General features: G+C 40.7%; 1 protein-coding gene across 1 annotated transcript in view; it reads left to right on the forward strand.

Moving 5' to 3' along the window:
- The first annotated feature begins 9,497 nt into the window (after positions 1-9,497).
- NAE1 (NEDD8 activating enzyme E1 subunit 1) overlaps positions 9,498-14,948 on the forward strand; it is a 34,171-nt gene continuing 28,720 nt past the window's right edge. The window contains 4 exon segments of the mRNA XM_032803778.2: positions 9,498-9,756; positions 11,342-11,422; positions 11,424-11,437; positions 11,518-11,578. Of these exon segments, the coding sequence (XP_032659669.1) occupies positions 9,611-9,756; positions 11,342-11,422; positions 11,424-11,437; positions 11,518-11,578 (302 nt within the window). The 5' untranslated portion in view covers positions 9,498-9,610.

Here is a 14,948-nt window from a genome sequence, read left to right on the forward strand (position 1 = left end):
TGGTGCAATATTTGCATTAGGTCACTCAATAGGTACGGGAGACCAGATGACATTTGTGAGATGGGATTTGAAGAGAATCATAGAATCATTTAGCTGCAAATAGTTCTATATGATCGTGGCAAAAACAGGAAAAGGATCAGCTACTCACTCTGGAGTAGCCGGAAAAGGGAAGGAGTCTGGCATTCAAGGGCTAATAGGGAATAGGCCATAAAATTGTAAAAGTTGAAGTCAGAGAGGTGGAACAGGGACAATTATATAGAAAATCTTGAAAATTCTCATCTTACATACAGCACAATGCCATTGAAGTCATTTGACATTATATGTAATGATTAGCGTATATTTTCTCCATTCAAAACTATCAAGCTTTCATCTCTTTCTATGTATATGTTTACCTGTGGATAAGAATTTGGCCCGAAGAGGAGGGCACAGGAAAATTTCTGAGAAGAGAGGAAACACGTTCCTTTCAGATGTGGGAGGGGAGATAAGCTCTTGCATTTTGAAAAGAATTTAAGTTTGGATAGTTGGGATTCAGGGAAATGTTCCAACACAGTGCAGAGAATATGTGATGTAAAACATCCCCTAAAGCTAATTAGGTTTGTCTCTTTTAGAGGCAGTGTCTATTCTGATGTCAAGAAATTCCCTTCTAAATGGGAGGAAGGGTGTGTATCTGATTTTCATATTTGAATATGTCAAGTAGATTATTATATAATTCTGATGGTTCCATTTGCCCTGGATTTCCATTAATTCTGTTCTTAAAACACTGTTTAATGTTAAGATGAGGGTAGAAGTCAGATTCTGATCTCATTTATTTTATAAACATATAAATCAAGAATAATTCCATTGATGTCAGTGAAGTTACATTGGTTTCAGTGAGGAAAATCAAGTAATAGATGTTCAAATTCTGAGACATGTGTCTCCAATTTTGAGCTGAAAGAGCAGCTGCATTTTCTCAGCCCATCTGAAACTGTGGTGCTTTTCCCATGTTTTCCATAGACATAAGGCTACAACCTAAGATCATTTTCTTGTTGAATGGTAAATTGCAATAAAATATGAGAAATCCATCCATGTCAGCAAAACATGACATGTTAAAAGGGCATTCAACACAATGATACTTAACAAATAACTTTTTAAATATGTCAAGCCCTCCTAAGCTTCATTCTATTGACTCCTATGTCTCCTTGATTAGATCACAGCAATGTAATCCAATGAACAGACCACCAGTGTGTTTATCATGAGACTTGGGTTCTATTCCTCACTCTGTCACTGCTGTGTGATGTTGGACAAGTCATACCTACTTCAGTTTCCCCAACTGTAAAAGGGGAATAACCTGATTTGTAAATTAATTTGAGATCTACAAGTGAAAACTGCTTTATGAATACTAAGTATTATTGCTAAATAACTCCAAAGGAGACTGGAACTGGTTCCATAGGGGCTAATTAAGTCATGTTTTTCAGATTTAAAAAAAATATACATACCTCAATTTTTATGAACAGGTTCCAGACTCCAGACAGACTTTGTGTCAGCTGTGACAACATAGCTGGTGCATGCTAATGTGCAACTGTAGAGAGGAGCTAATGAGCACAACTTCTGGAATTTAAAAGAAAAAAATAGCTATTCGGTGGTGATGTAGTGAATGGCTAAGAAGTGCTTTGAGTACGTATTGCTGAGGTAGATCTTTTGTGATTTTCTTTGTAGCCTAACTTTAACAGTGGAAGTGGTATATCTGAATTGGATGTGTGACACCTTGGCATCCCAATATTCACCACTGTCATGTAATTAGGATGTGTTTTGTACAAAGTGCACCTTGTGAGGTGTTATTCTAAAAGGCTTGATCTTCTAGACATTAATATCTTGTTGGAGGGTATGTGGTATCACCGTAGGCGAAGTTATGAAGTTTGGCTATGTATGTATTACTGAAACATTTCAGAGGTTGAAAACACCCACGAGCAGCCTTTCAGGTACAACAGTAAAAAGGCCAAACAATGTTAATGGCTTATTGAGGAAATGCACACAAGCACAAGGATTACCCCAGGAACTGTGTACAGTAGAAACCTCTCAGAGATAGCACTACACAATGGGAACTGTTTGACCCAGGTCACAGCAAAAGAGCTTTCCAGCAAGTGGGAAGAAGGCTGGGAGGCTGGTGGTGAGAAAGCCTGCATGTGACTGCAGCTGGGTGTGTCCCTACCTGTGTGAATGCTGCTGGAAGTGCAAGCTTGGAGAGCTTTGCAACTTGTCACAGCAGCACACTGTGAGCGGGAGCCCAGGCTGGTGGGTCAGAGGTAAGCCAGTTCCAGGTGGCACCCCGAGGGAACCCATCACAGGGTGTCAAGTGCCTTTTTTATTAAATGCATCTATAGATGTGGTTGACACTTCATTGCATATTAACAAAATATTGCAGAAGTACTGTCAGTGTGGATATAGGCTGCTCACCCTTTGAACCTTTGAATACATTAGATCAGGGCAGATGAAACGTTGAAATGCTCACCATTTGAGAACCAGCAAGCACCTCAAGTTCCTGAAACAGTATCTAGTTTATCCTGATAGTGCATTCTCCCCTTACACTACAATTATTGATGCTGTTAGTTTCTAGACAATAGTTATATTAATGTTATATTTGGATTTTATGTGTAATTAAAGAAATTAAAGAAATTCTAACTAGTTAGTAGTTTTATTATTATAGTACAAGAACTGCACACAGAACTTTAAAATATGTAATAAATTCTAAATAGAAAGTAGTATAGCCAACCTCAAGCATTCAAAAATTAAGTCATATCATCCAAAAAAAATGAAGTTAGTTTAAAATTTATGAAATTTTAAAAATTAATAGATTTGGGTCTTTTCATTTGTCTTCTGATGCCTGAGGCTTAGGGTTCATATTGTCAAGTTTTTATCCGCAACCATGAAAGTTAGATACTAATTTTTAAAACATTTAAAGTTGAGATTCTCATCCAATCAGATGATTTCAGGAGCTAGAGTTAGCTAACCCTTACCTTTCCATCCCATCATCCACCGCCAAATATCACAAGTTGACACCTTCCCCCTTTCCCAATCCCAAATATCATAAGTTGGCAACATTGTTAAAATGACAAAACCAAACTAAACCAGATTGCTGCCCCTAAAAGCTGATAAATCTAAAGTGATATATTGGCACAATATAACTAAAAATAAGTTGTGGGCACATACTACTGCTGGTAGGCCTCACTGAAGATTTCTGAGGTTTCAGAAGAGATTTCAAGGAGGGGAAGGGGCTTGACATATATTAACTAGGCTGTCATTCTAATAGGTGGGCTAGAAGGAAAAGACTTAGGAATCGGTGAAGGAGCGAAAGGAAGGAAAAAGTAGCATAGGAAGAAATGGAAGCCAAGGTATGAAGGTTCTATTGGATTCATGGGATGGTTTACATAAAGCAAGCAACGTTTGGCCATTATAGCAGTACACTTCTGACTGAGAGCTATAGTTAAATTGTGTGTGCGTATGTTGAAACAATGAATGAAAAAGTAACTCTTTGGGATTATAATTTGTAATCAGTTTGATCACTGAGGATAACAGGGAACTGTACAAAGACAGACAACAAGAACGAAATAAGTCAATATTTGATTTCTGTAAACAGCATATTCATGCCAAATATTTTAATAGTCACTGAAGTTTCAACAGAAGGGAAAATTTACAATGACTTGGCAAACATAAAGCCTGAGAAAAATGAAACTAGCAAAGTAAAAAAGGGGAAGCACTGTATTTTCTTGCAATAAATCATCTATCCAATATACAACTCTCAATCATAATTGCATGGTTGTATATTTTAATTCAGTGGATATTTAACAGCTCCCTCATACGTAGTATCCTTGAATTAGACTAAATCTACCATGTGATACCTTTTATAGGACAACAAAGTGGCTAGAATGAACAGGTTTTAGGTCGCATCTTTGTTTGGTACTTTTTGCAAAAAGCGTGGTTCATACCAGTGTAAGATGGAATAGTTTGGTCTGTCAACTATGATTTGTATTGGTGCCACAGAGAGACTTTTATGAGATGAGAACAGGGTTGCATTAAAGTCTAATGATGGTGTTAAGAGTGATCTCACAATTATAACTTCAGTGTTATAATTAGGGCATTTTCAGTACATCCTTGATACTGCATGTATTGTACAATACCCCTACTGGTATAACTTAACTACAGTTTCCTAAATGTGGGCATCAGAAAAAGGACCTTTCTCTCATTCATACTGGTGTTTAATGTTTTAGAAATTTGATATGGAAAACTGGAGCGAGAGTTGTGAAGAAACATGAATAACCTAAATGTCAGAGTCCAGAAATGAGTTTGCAAAGTTAGAATTACAACCTTCAAGAGTTCAGTCTCACAAGGCTCTGAGCACAGAACTCCCATCAACTTCAGTGGGAGATCCTCTACCCAAAGGACCTACACTGGGTAAGTCCCAGTGAGATGCAAACTTTGCTTAGTTGAAAGAGAATTCCACACCACCATTAATTTTCTTTATACAAGACCATGACACAAATTAGATACCTGGACAGCAAAAATAATAAAATAAAATAACAATAAATAAAATAATAATAATAATTAATAAATAAACATGCTGCCAAAGAGATTAAGCAATTAGGTTATTGCTTTTCCCTCCATATTCCTATAATTTGCAAGACATGCTTTAAAAGGTATTGTGAGCGAGTAGAGCTCTGATGTCAGGAGCACACCCTAGAATCCCTTCCCCGGGTTTGGCTTTATTATTAATTGAGCAGCAACACATAAATCAGCCAAGACTTTCTCCCCAAACTTAGCTATTCCTAGTCTTTTCTATGCAAACTATCATAATTTAGTTTGCATTAAAAGGGGACTCTAACCCCTCTTAAATCCTGGCTAGGATTAATAAGATCCACCTATTAGCATGAATCAGCAAAAACACCTCTGCATCTTTACAGTGTTCAAACTCCTAACATCTGGGTGACTCGATAGTAACGGCTTCCATCCATATGTGGGATCCTAGAATCTACTGTGCTCATAAAGGGATGTCCACAATCATGGCTACTAGCCTATTGCCCTGATTCTGGAGATGTATCCATGTGCTTAACTTCACATACTGTGAGTAGATCCATTAAAGTCAATGGGGCTATTGACAGGGCATAGAGGTGAACACATATGTAGGCTTCTGCAGATTCAGAGCACATGGGTGATTTACCATGCAAACTGAATAGCTATGTTTATTTTTGTTTTGTTCTATTGAGTCACTAGGTTTTAATTTTCTGGGTAATTTTAGCTTCAATTAATTTCCATATTATTAAAATAATGTGTATATTTTAAATAATGTGCATTTATTCAGATGTGTGCAATTACTAAAACCAGGAGTCTATCCACGTTTTAGGTGCCCTTGATATAGCTTCAAAATACATCAAACAAATACTCCAAGTGGTTCAGTGCAATTTAATATAACCTACCTCCTGTACAGCAGGAAATTTAAAAACTAAAATTATCCTTCTGCTTCAATAATTGCTTTCAGTGGGGTCTGTGTGGGTGCTGGGGTCCACCTACATGAAGCCCCTAGCAGAATCGAGGCATTTGGATGTGACTATAATATTCAACAAAAAAAAGTCCTAGTGTCAGCAAATAATTTATTACATGACAAATAACTCAGACAGTGAAGTCAGCTGCACTTTTCTCATGGTAATTATCTGGGAAAATATGACACCATAAAAGACAGTGCATGTGTAAACTCAAAATACAGTACATTCCCATCATTCCCACTGTTCAATTTCAACAGGTTCACTTTGGGTTTACCATATACAGATGTTTTATAAAGAGAATGAATGGCAGAATAGGAAACGTTCAGAAAGGAACATGAGACAAAACTTTCTACAGTATTACTGCATCCCAATCAAAATGAGTTCTAACATTTTTATTTGAGTGTAAAGTCCAGTTAATGTATCAAGTACATATCTCTCACTCAGTGTAGAAGAGAAGAATAGGGAATTAGAAAATACTGTGGAAAAAGGGGCAGAGGTACAGACAACTTGGCAAGATTAGTTAATCTTACAGATAGAGCCCTGCAAATATGCAGATATCCTCTTTATATCTGCAGCAGACGTGGATATCCACAGACTATATTTGCAGATCGTGGATGGATGCAGATCCAAATTTTATATTTAGACCCCTGCAAATCTTCGGATATCCACTTTATATCTGGGGACGTGGATATCTGCGGACCATATTTGCGGACTGGATGCAAATACAAATTTTGTATCCGTGCAGTGCTCTATCTATGGAATTCTCTGAAAAGCATCTACTTAAGTGAGAGGAGCTTGGTAGAGGCAGGGCCGGCTTTAGGAAGTGCGGGGCCCAATTCAAACAGTTTCGACAGGGCCCCGGCAGAGAAGACAAAAAAAAACACGTAAATAAAACACATGGGACTTGTACTCACTGGGCGGTGCTCTGAGTCTTCGGCGGCACTTCGGTGGCAGGTCCTTCACTCGCTCAGAATCTTCGGCGGCACTGAAGGACCCACCGCCGAAGTGCCGCCGAAGACCCAGAACAAGCGAAGGACCCACCGCAGAAGTGCTGCTGAAGACCCGGAGTGCTGCCAGGTGAGTAAAAATTAAAAAGGCGCCTCTAGCCAGGGAAGAGATTCTCACTGGGCGCGGGGCCCTCTTAGGTGCGGGGCTCGATTCGGGGGAATTGGTGGAATTGGCCTAAAGCTGGCCCTGGGTACAGGTGTGGGGTGTGCAGGGAACAAGTACTCCCAACTCAGCAGATCCAGCTACCTCTTGACTCTTCCTCACCTGCTCCTCCCATCCAGCTGCAGACATTAAGGTTGCTCTGGCAACCATAAAGCTAGCATTTCCAAACCCTTGAGTGCTTGACTTTGCAGACCTAAATAACATTCTTTTAACACAGTTTTTGTATGTAATTTCCTAGATGTTTTAAGGACACAAGTAATAACCAATTCTATTATGTGTCTGTAACAGCCCACTCCTAATTATGCACCACCTACTGGGTATGTACCCGTAGCCTTTACTACTGGTGCTCAGACTGGTTTCACTTGAGCTACAAGAATAACTACATTAGGTGGCAGCATCAGAAGGCTGTTACCCCTGAGTGAGGTGAGTCCAGAGAGTGGGCATGGGGAGCCCAGCTCAGGTGTGGGTGCGTGTGTGTGTGTGGCAGGGCTCGTGCTTCATGTGATGCCCTGGGTGGCTGTTGGTACCATGTGCTGGGACTGGAGAGAGCTACAAGAGGAACCAGGCTCAGCTCTTCTCCCTGACTCCTGGAGTTGGGGAAGCTGGTGCCACCAGGGAGGAAGATGGGAAGCTTGTGCCTTATGCTAGGTCCAGGGGCATTCGAGGAGCAGCTCAGCTTGGCTCTCTTTTGCTGCTGCCTCCACCCTCCAAAGATGAGGGAACTACTGCCCTGTGTGGAGTTGGGAGAGCAGGGAAAGGGCTGAGAGGGGAAGCCCAACTCTCTCCTTCCCCTTCCTGCTACAGCTACTCTGGCAGCTCACAGGTGTTCTCTGTGCAGTATCTGCTGCTGTTTGGTGGTAGCATGAACCTGTCATTGGAAATTTTAGTGATTTTGGCAGGCTGTCAAAATCTTTCTGAGGAATGGAAGAGAGAAGGCAAATGGTGACTTTTAATACTATCGCTCTTCAATAAGTCTGAATGGAATTTCACAGGACAAAGGAAGGGCACTTCTCTATATTCAGGGGACTTCCCTTATCAAGTATCAAAGGTCTGCTGGAAACAATGTAGATGTGAGACCTCCTTAAGGAAAAGATCACAATAAAGGGAAAGTGTTAGGCAATCTAAATAAAGGTATTGCTACCAGCTCCCCCAATGCTAATCTGTAATCAAGTTATTATTCTCAGCCGTGCATGAAATGTTTATTAATATCAAATTATTACCACAAGCCTGATCCTTATCTAGGTTATTCCATGGTGGCTATGTCTGTAGGAGGATTGCCAGGTATCCGGTTTTTGACCGGAACGCCTGGTTGAAAAGGGATCTTGGCAGCTCCGGTCCGCACCACTGACCGGGCTGTTAAAAGTCCAGTTGGCGGTGCAGCAGGGACCTAGGGCTAAGGCAGGCTCCCTGCTTGCCCTACCTCTACAGGGCTCCTGAAAGCAGCCACCAGGTCCTTGCGGCTCCTAGGTGCATGGGTGGCCAGGGAGGCTCCACATGCTGACACCGCCCTGAGTGCCTGCCCCTCAACTGCCATTGGAGCCCTCATCCCCCACACACACCCCAGCCCTCTGCCCCACCCTGGAGCCCTCTACCACACCCCTCATCTCTGGCCCCACCCCAGAGACCACACCCCCATCTGGAGCCCTCACCCCCTTCCCACGCCCCAAGCCCCTGCCTCAGCACTGTGAAAGTTAGTAAGTTTGGGGGAGAATGAACAATGGAGGGAGAGGGGATGGAGTGAATGGGGCGTGGCCCCAGAGAAGGGGTGGGGCAGGGGCAGAGCCTCGGAGAAGGAACGGGGCAGGGGTGTTCGGTTTTGTGCCATTAGAAAGTTGGCAACCCTAGTCTGTATACATGAATCCCCAATTTTTTTGTTTCTCACCATCATCCCATCTTCACTGTCATTCTGGAAGTCAATATAGCTGCAATACATTCAGCAGGTCTCCACACAGAATACAAAATCAATATGATTTATTTAAATGATTTTTATGAAAACAGAAATTGAACTTATTCATGGAGGTCATTTCAAAAACAAAAGTAACATTTTTTTTCACATTTGGTTGTCTTAATCTGGTCCTTGTATGCTGGTAATTATACCCTTTTCCCGTTATTTTTCAATGCTCTTTCAATGTAAAACATTTTTTCAGTTTATACAAACTAAGCCTATTATTCATGCAATAAGCAAAATATTTCATGTATAACATCAAACCTGTGACGTATACCACTGTACTGTACATGACATAATGCCAGTCATCCTGTTTACTTTCCCTCTATGCTAGCTTAATGAAAAATATCTAACAAAGTTCTTATCTGATTAAGTGAATTACTCTTTTTCTTTTCATACAAATTCAGGGTCTTTTGCGTGGTGTCCCTTTTGTACATATTTTTATCTTTCAAATACCTTTCTGCAAACTTATACTTTATTAGAAAATTCATCATAGTTACATATTAAAAATAATCAAAGTTTGACACTGAATACTTTTAGGATGAGCTTGACCTTGTGCCCATCCTGTTGTTAGTGTCACACATTTGTACTCATACTACATGCTATTGTCATAGGCCTAGGTTCAGCAAAGCGTTTAATCCGAGTCAGTTCTTAGAAATCGAGTAGTCCTTGCAAAGCTATCACTGAATATTAACATACTTGTGCACAAATGTGCTATTTTAATTTGTTTTGGGTTTTTTTTACATCAGGAACATATTCTCTTACAGTTTTGTTAAATCAAATTTATTAAAAATTGCACATAGTTTTGCCTGTCTGCTCGCTTCTTCCTCTCGCCGCAGGGGCTTTATTCTTCTTTGGACGCACGTGTTTCCCCTGCACAGACTCCGCCCACCCCTCCTCTGCCTCCTGACAGCGAAGAGACGGGCAAAGGCAGAGCCGTGCCTTCAGCAAGTGTCACTGAGCATGTCCAGATCGATAGCGCATGCGCCCTGACAGCGGAGCGGCCACTCCGGACGGTGCCCGAGAGCGGGCAGCGCGGACCCCAGGTGTTTTGCCGGGCGGGCCCCGCACCATGGCGCAGCAGGGCGGGCTCAGCATGAAGGAGCAGAGATACGACCGGCAGCTCAGGTAGCGGGGCTGTCCCCGGCCGGCTCTCAGGCCCTGGGCTGGCCCAAGGCCGAGTGGGGCCACAGCCTGGACCGCTGGGGGCGCAGCGCCCCTCCCCCTTTTCCTGGGGGCGCGGCTGGGCAACCGGCTCAGCCGCCTGCCGGGCCCGCGGTACCAGGACGTGGGGCCTGCCGCCGCCGCTTGCCCGGGCAGCCCTGGGCCAGAGGTGCGCCTACGCCTGGCTAGTGACCTTCCGCGCGGGCCTGCCCCCCTGCTCGCTGTCTGGGGCGCCCTGCTCCAGCGATTTCCTCTGGTGTCAGGTGCAGTCCTAAGCGCTCCCCGAGAGGAGGGCTGTGTGGGCAGTCAGCGCCGCGCACCGCGTGACAGGGGTGGTATTCACTCTGGTGGGGGGCTGGTCACACCTCACACACTGGCCTCGGGAAAAACTGGGGCGTTTAAGGATTTAATTTGTGAAAAACGATTTTGTTGGAAAAACAAGCCCTTGAAGCCTGAAATGTCTTGGTACTCACATCCAGTGGTTTTGTTGGAACACAACGTTTTCCAATAGGGGCATAGGGGAAGCAGTTTTCGACCAGCTCTGATCACAATGTCCATACTGCTCGTTTATTTCTATAATCCAAAAAGTGCTCATAGTGAATCTTGGAAACGATGTTCATATTCATGGTTTTATAACTGTATTTTTATAAAGTCAATATTTAAAGTGCGGGGAATTGAACATTGTCATATTCCAAAAGGTTTTTGTTAAAACAAACAAAACACTGTTAAGGCTGCAAATTGGGGAGGGCGTATTTACCTGTCACATCACTTAAAAAATCTAAGCTACTTTACTCTCCCAGTTCATTTTTGATCTGCCTCTCCAGTCAGTGTTCCACTGTCTGCTTATCCTCAGAGTTTAATAAACTTTACTGGGGTGAAATGACTTGATTCTGAGAAAGTCATTGCTCCCTAATTTCAATAATAGGAGTGAAAATTAATGGAGACTCTTCCATATACCTTTTTTACGTTGAATAGCAGCAAGGTGCTAGGCGTAGGTCTGCAGGGAAAACATTTTGGTTCATGTTTGGAAACATCTTGTAGCCTATAGGCAGAGTTTGTCTTAAAACAAAAAAACAAAACCCAGCAGCAGGTGTAAAGCAGTTGGCTGTTTGGCAAATATGCTTGGAAACAGCTTTAAAAATCTTACTGGGCCACATACAGAATACGTTGCATCTTGAAGAACACAAATCTTCAGCAATGAGAGAGGAGCAGTCTGCGAACTACGGTCTGAAACACTTGCAGTTCAGGAGTTATTTTTAAGTCTCACCGGACAATATGATAGGTTTAACTGTTGCTTGACTCTGAATCTTTGCTCTGCTTCTCCATAGACGTTTTTCCCAACTCTGAAGGGACTAAAGTAAATCCTGCCTCGCTGAAGTCAGTGACAAAACTCCAGTGTAATCATGCTCCTAGACACCTACTTAATAGCGTATGGGAAATGGTATACTAAACCACATGGACTGTGACATCAGATCTCACTGCCATTCAGACTGTATTTGTTACACAAGTTACTTTTCCTCTGAATGCTTCTGTGTTTCTTGCTTGATAGGTTGTGGGTGATCATGGACAAAAGCTTTAGAAGCTGCTCTGTTTGGATAAATGCAACAGCCACAGGAACTGAAATCCTCAAAATTAGTACTACCAGGTGATAATTTCAATCCTAAATTTAGGAAGAATTTTCAGTTTGAATAATTGAGTGCATATTTCTATTGTATTATTTTCAAGGTATTGGCTCATTTACAATTGTTGATGGGAATCAAGTCACCGGAGAAGATGTCGGAAATAAGTAGGTTTCCTATCAGTTTTCTACACAGTTCAGCGTGTATTTCAGTACTTTTACTGATCGTTTAAATAATGTTACTTATATAACAGTATAGCCATACAACAAACTGGCTATTTTGTTTGCGCTAGGATTTTTGATAGTTGAAAATGTACTATGTGTTAAATAGGTAATTAATAAGAAATTCCCATTTTACAATTGCATTAGTTGGAAGACCATATTCTTAAAAAAAAAAAAAAAAAAAATACACAAGGAAGTGTAGTGAATATTTACTCTCCTACTGTGACTTAGAATCCACTCTTTCTTACTATATCTAAATTTAGTTCATGGCTTTTAAACTGTCTTGTCCTCAAAACTTACCACTTTTATTTAGAGAGAAAGGTAGTCAGTAATATCTTTTATTAGACTAGCTTCGGTTGGTGGAAGTAGAAGATTTGAACTTACATAGAGTTCTTCAGCTTGGAGAAGGAAGCAGAGTACTGTTCCTTCAGTATGCTTCCATAACTCCTGAAAAAATGCATGCAGTTAGAGAGAATATGAAACCCTTACAAAAATAACAATATATGTAGAATTCAAAAATCAACTTCTGTGGACCTCTGTGTATGCTATTTAATGGTAATAACTAGGCTTTGGTCTATAAGGTCAGGCAGACTCTTGTGCCCACATGAAGCTCTGTTGACTTTAGAAGGGCTCTGTGAGCATAGGATCCCTCTCGCATGGAGATTTAGCAGGGTGAAAATTCACCTACAATGCGTTCCTACTGGAGAAGTGAAATTTGCATGTGCTACAGAGTTTGCAGATTGGGGGGACCTTAAGACTGGGATACAGCTTCTTTAACAAATCTACTTACAAGATTCAAAAAAACTGTTTAAAAGCCAGTCATCGTTAAAGATGTAATAAAATTAAAATTGATTGAAATAGATATTGATAGAACTTCTTTCTGCCCTGCATGAAGCTATATAGATACGTTCTGCACTGTAGGCAAAACCTAAAAAGCTTAAGTTTGTGAAAGATATTATTATGTCACTTTCCTGCTGTCTCTCTCTTTTTCAGTTTCTTTCTACCAGAGAAGCAATATTGGCCAGGTAAAAGCAATATAAACACCGTTTTGTAAGTATCTTCAGAGGTAATCTGTGTATACAATGAAAGTTAACATACATGGATAAAAATTCCTTCTTCTATACGTAGTGAGTGAAGAAAGAACGGGTCCAAGAGATGAGTGGAACAAAAGCCCAGTAGGCCCTGTTGATTTAAATTGGTGGCTTGGATGCCCACAAGGAGATGTTAAGACTGCTGTAAGTTTAACTTGATGAGGAGAGACAAGTCCCAGGGTGACAGGTGCATTGTCCATCAATAAAAAAAAGATATCAAGTACAGAAGGGAGGGAAGGATAGAGCCCTGGGAGCCCCCACCAAAAACTCGAAGTGTGCGGGGGGGGAGGGGAATGAGGACCCACTGAAAGAAACATAACGAGGTAGTAAAGAAACTAGAGAGGAAAATATTCCAAGAGGAGGATAATGGTTGACTGTGTCAAAGGAACTGCAAGATGCATGGGAAAGAAAGCATAGGCTGTGTTATTGTCTAGTAGATATTTGAAACCTGTTAGAGTGGTTTTAGCTGGAATAATAAGGCAAGAAGCATAGCGTGTGAAAATGGAAACTTAAGAAAGAAACTCAAGAAAGATGGCTGTAGAAATTGTTTGGAGATGGGAGAAGAGAACGTGGAGCGATAACCTGAAAGGATCAGGGCCCATGATGAATTTTTAAGAATGAGGAAAGAGCAAAGGTGTTGGGAGAGAATAACCTCTTGAAAATGAGAGGTTGAGGGGACTAGGAAGCCTAGGAGATGGATGGGGTCCAACAGGCAGAGGGAAGAGCTGGAAGTCGGGCAGATGCTTTATGTCAAGTGAGAGTGGGGGAGGAGAGTGTGCACTAGAGCGAGAAGAGAGATGGAAGAGGTAGTAAGGAGTCCTTACCGGCTTCTGGGTGTGTGTTTTTGTTTTTTATAAACTGAAATAAATCAATAAAATTCTGAGTGGAGAAGGGAGTAGGGGCAGTTTTTATACTAAACACTTAAAAGTTATATTCTGTCTCTGTTCATCACTACTTGTTTCTAGCTATCAGTAGAAAGATTTTGTAAAAACCATTATTTACAAAGATTTAAAATTGGGGGGGGGCTACATTATCTAAAGCAACATTGACTTGCATTTTGTATGTAGTTGGTGTTTGTGCCATCTACCTAAGTTATTACTCTCACTCATTTTCTGCTAGTAGGTGCTGTTGCTATTTACCTTTGTGTCATTCTTCTCCCCTTCACTCCCCCCTCAATCCTTGACCTATCTCCTGCTGTTTCTTCCTCCATTGTAATTATCTTTAGTAGCTCTTTCCACTTCAGGATCTTCTTGCCATCATCACTACCTGAGTTTATAGAGCTTGCTTAGCTTTTAAGCTTAAACATGTGCTTAAGAAAGCTGCACAGGTAGTTACCATGCTTCCAATACAGTGATTTTTAAACTTAGATATAAGTCAGTTATTACATTTTCCATTTTTATACTATCTTTTAGTAAAGTACAGTCGCTCAAACAAAATCCTTGCTGATTACATAGTGATTTACGAATGAATAGTGAGGTTTGAAATAGTTGAACTATATTCAATATTCCATAATGTACTTACAAGTAATGCATCATGTATAACTACTAATAGGTATGTAGAAACATAAAACACATGTAATTGAGTATGTTTAAACAGGTATATTTTTTTAAATTGTTTTAAAAACAGAACCGAGCCCAAATGCCCACAGAGCTCTACAAGAATTAAATAATGACTGTTTCAGGAATTTTGGTGGAAGGGTTTGTATCTTTGAATTCCTATCCGCGTTCGTGTGTTTAGTGCATGGCAAATAATATCATTAGTTACAAATTTAACTGTATCTGTCATTGCAAAAGTGTAAGAATTATGGTAATACAGATCTGGAAATAAGATCTCAAATTCATGTGGATCAAGTCATTATAGATAATAGTAAATAACATTTTGACTTAATGATAATAAAGATTCAGAAGCCACACCTACCATTTTGAAGCCACATCTAAGCATTTTGATCTCCAACTCGCACTGTTGAATCTATTGTCGCTTTACCTTTTGATATGTTTATGTCCTTTCTGAGAGAGAGCAAATTATATTCCAATATATGTGATATTCTTTTTACTTTTCCTTTTAGAGTCCAAGACAAACTTTAGACATGATCTTCATTTTTCTGTCGGTTAATTTAGTGTTGCAAACCCATTACCAGAAAGTGAGTCCTGTTCAGATTTTTTTTTAGTCTTCTAACAATACAAGTTTTGTTTGCAGCTTTTATTCCTGGAAAACATATAATTTAT

Source organism: Chelonoidis abingdonii, chromosome 19 (genome assembly GCF_003597395.2).
Source record: "Chelonoidis abingdonii isolate Lonesome George chromosome 19, CheloAbing_2.0, whole genome shotgun sequence".
NCBI lineage: Eukaryota > Metazoa > Chordata > Testudines > Testudinidae > Chelonoidis > Chelonoidis abingdonii.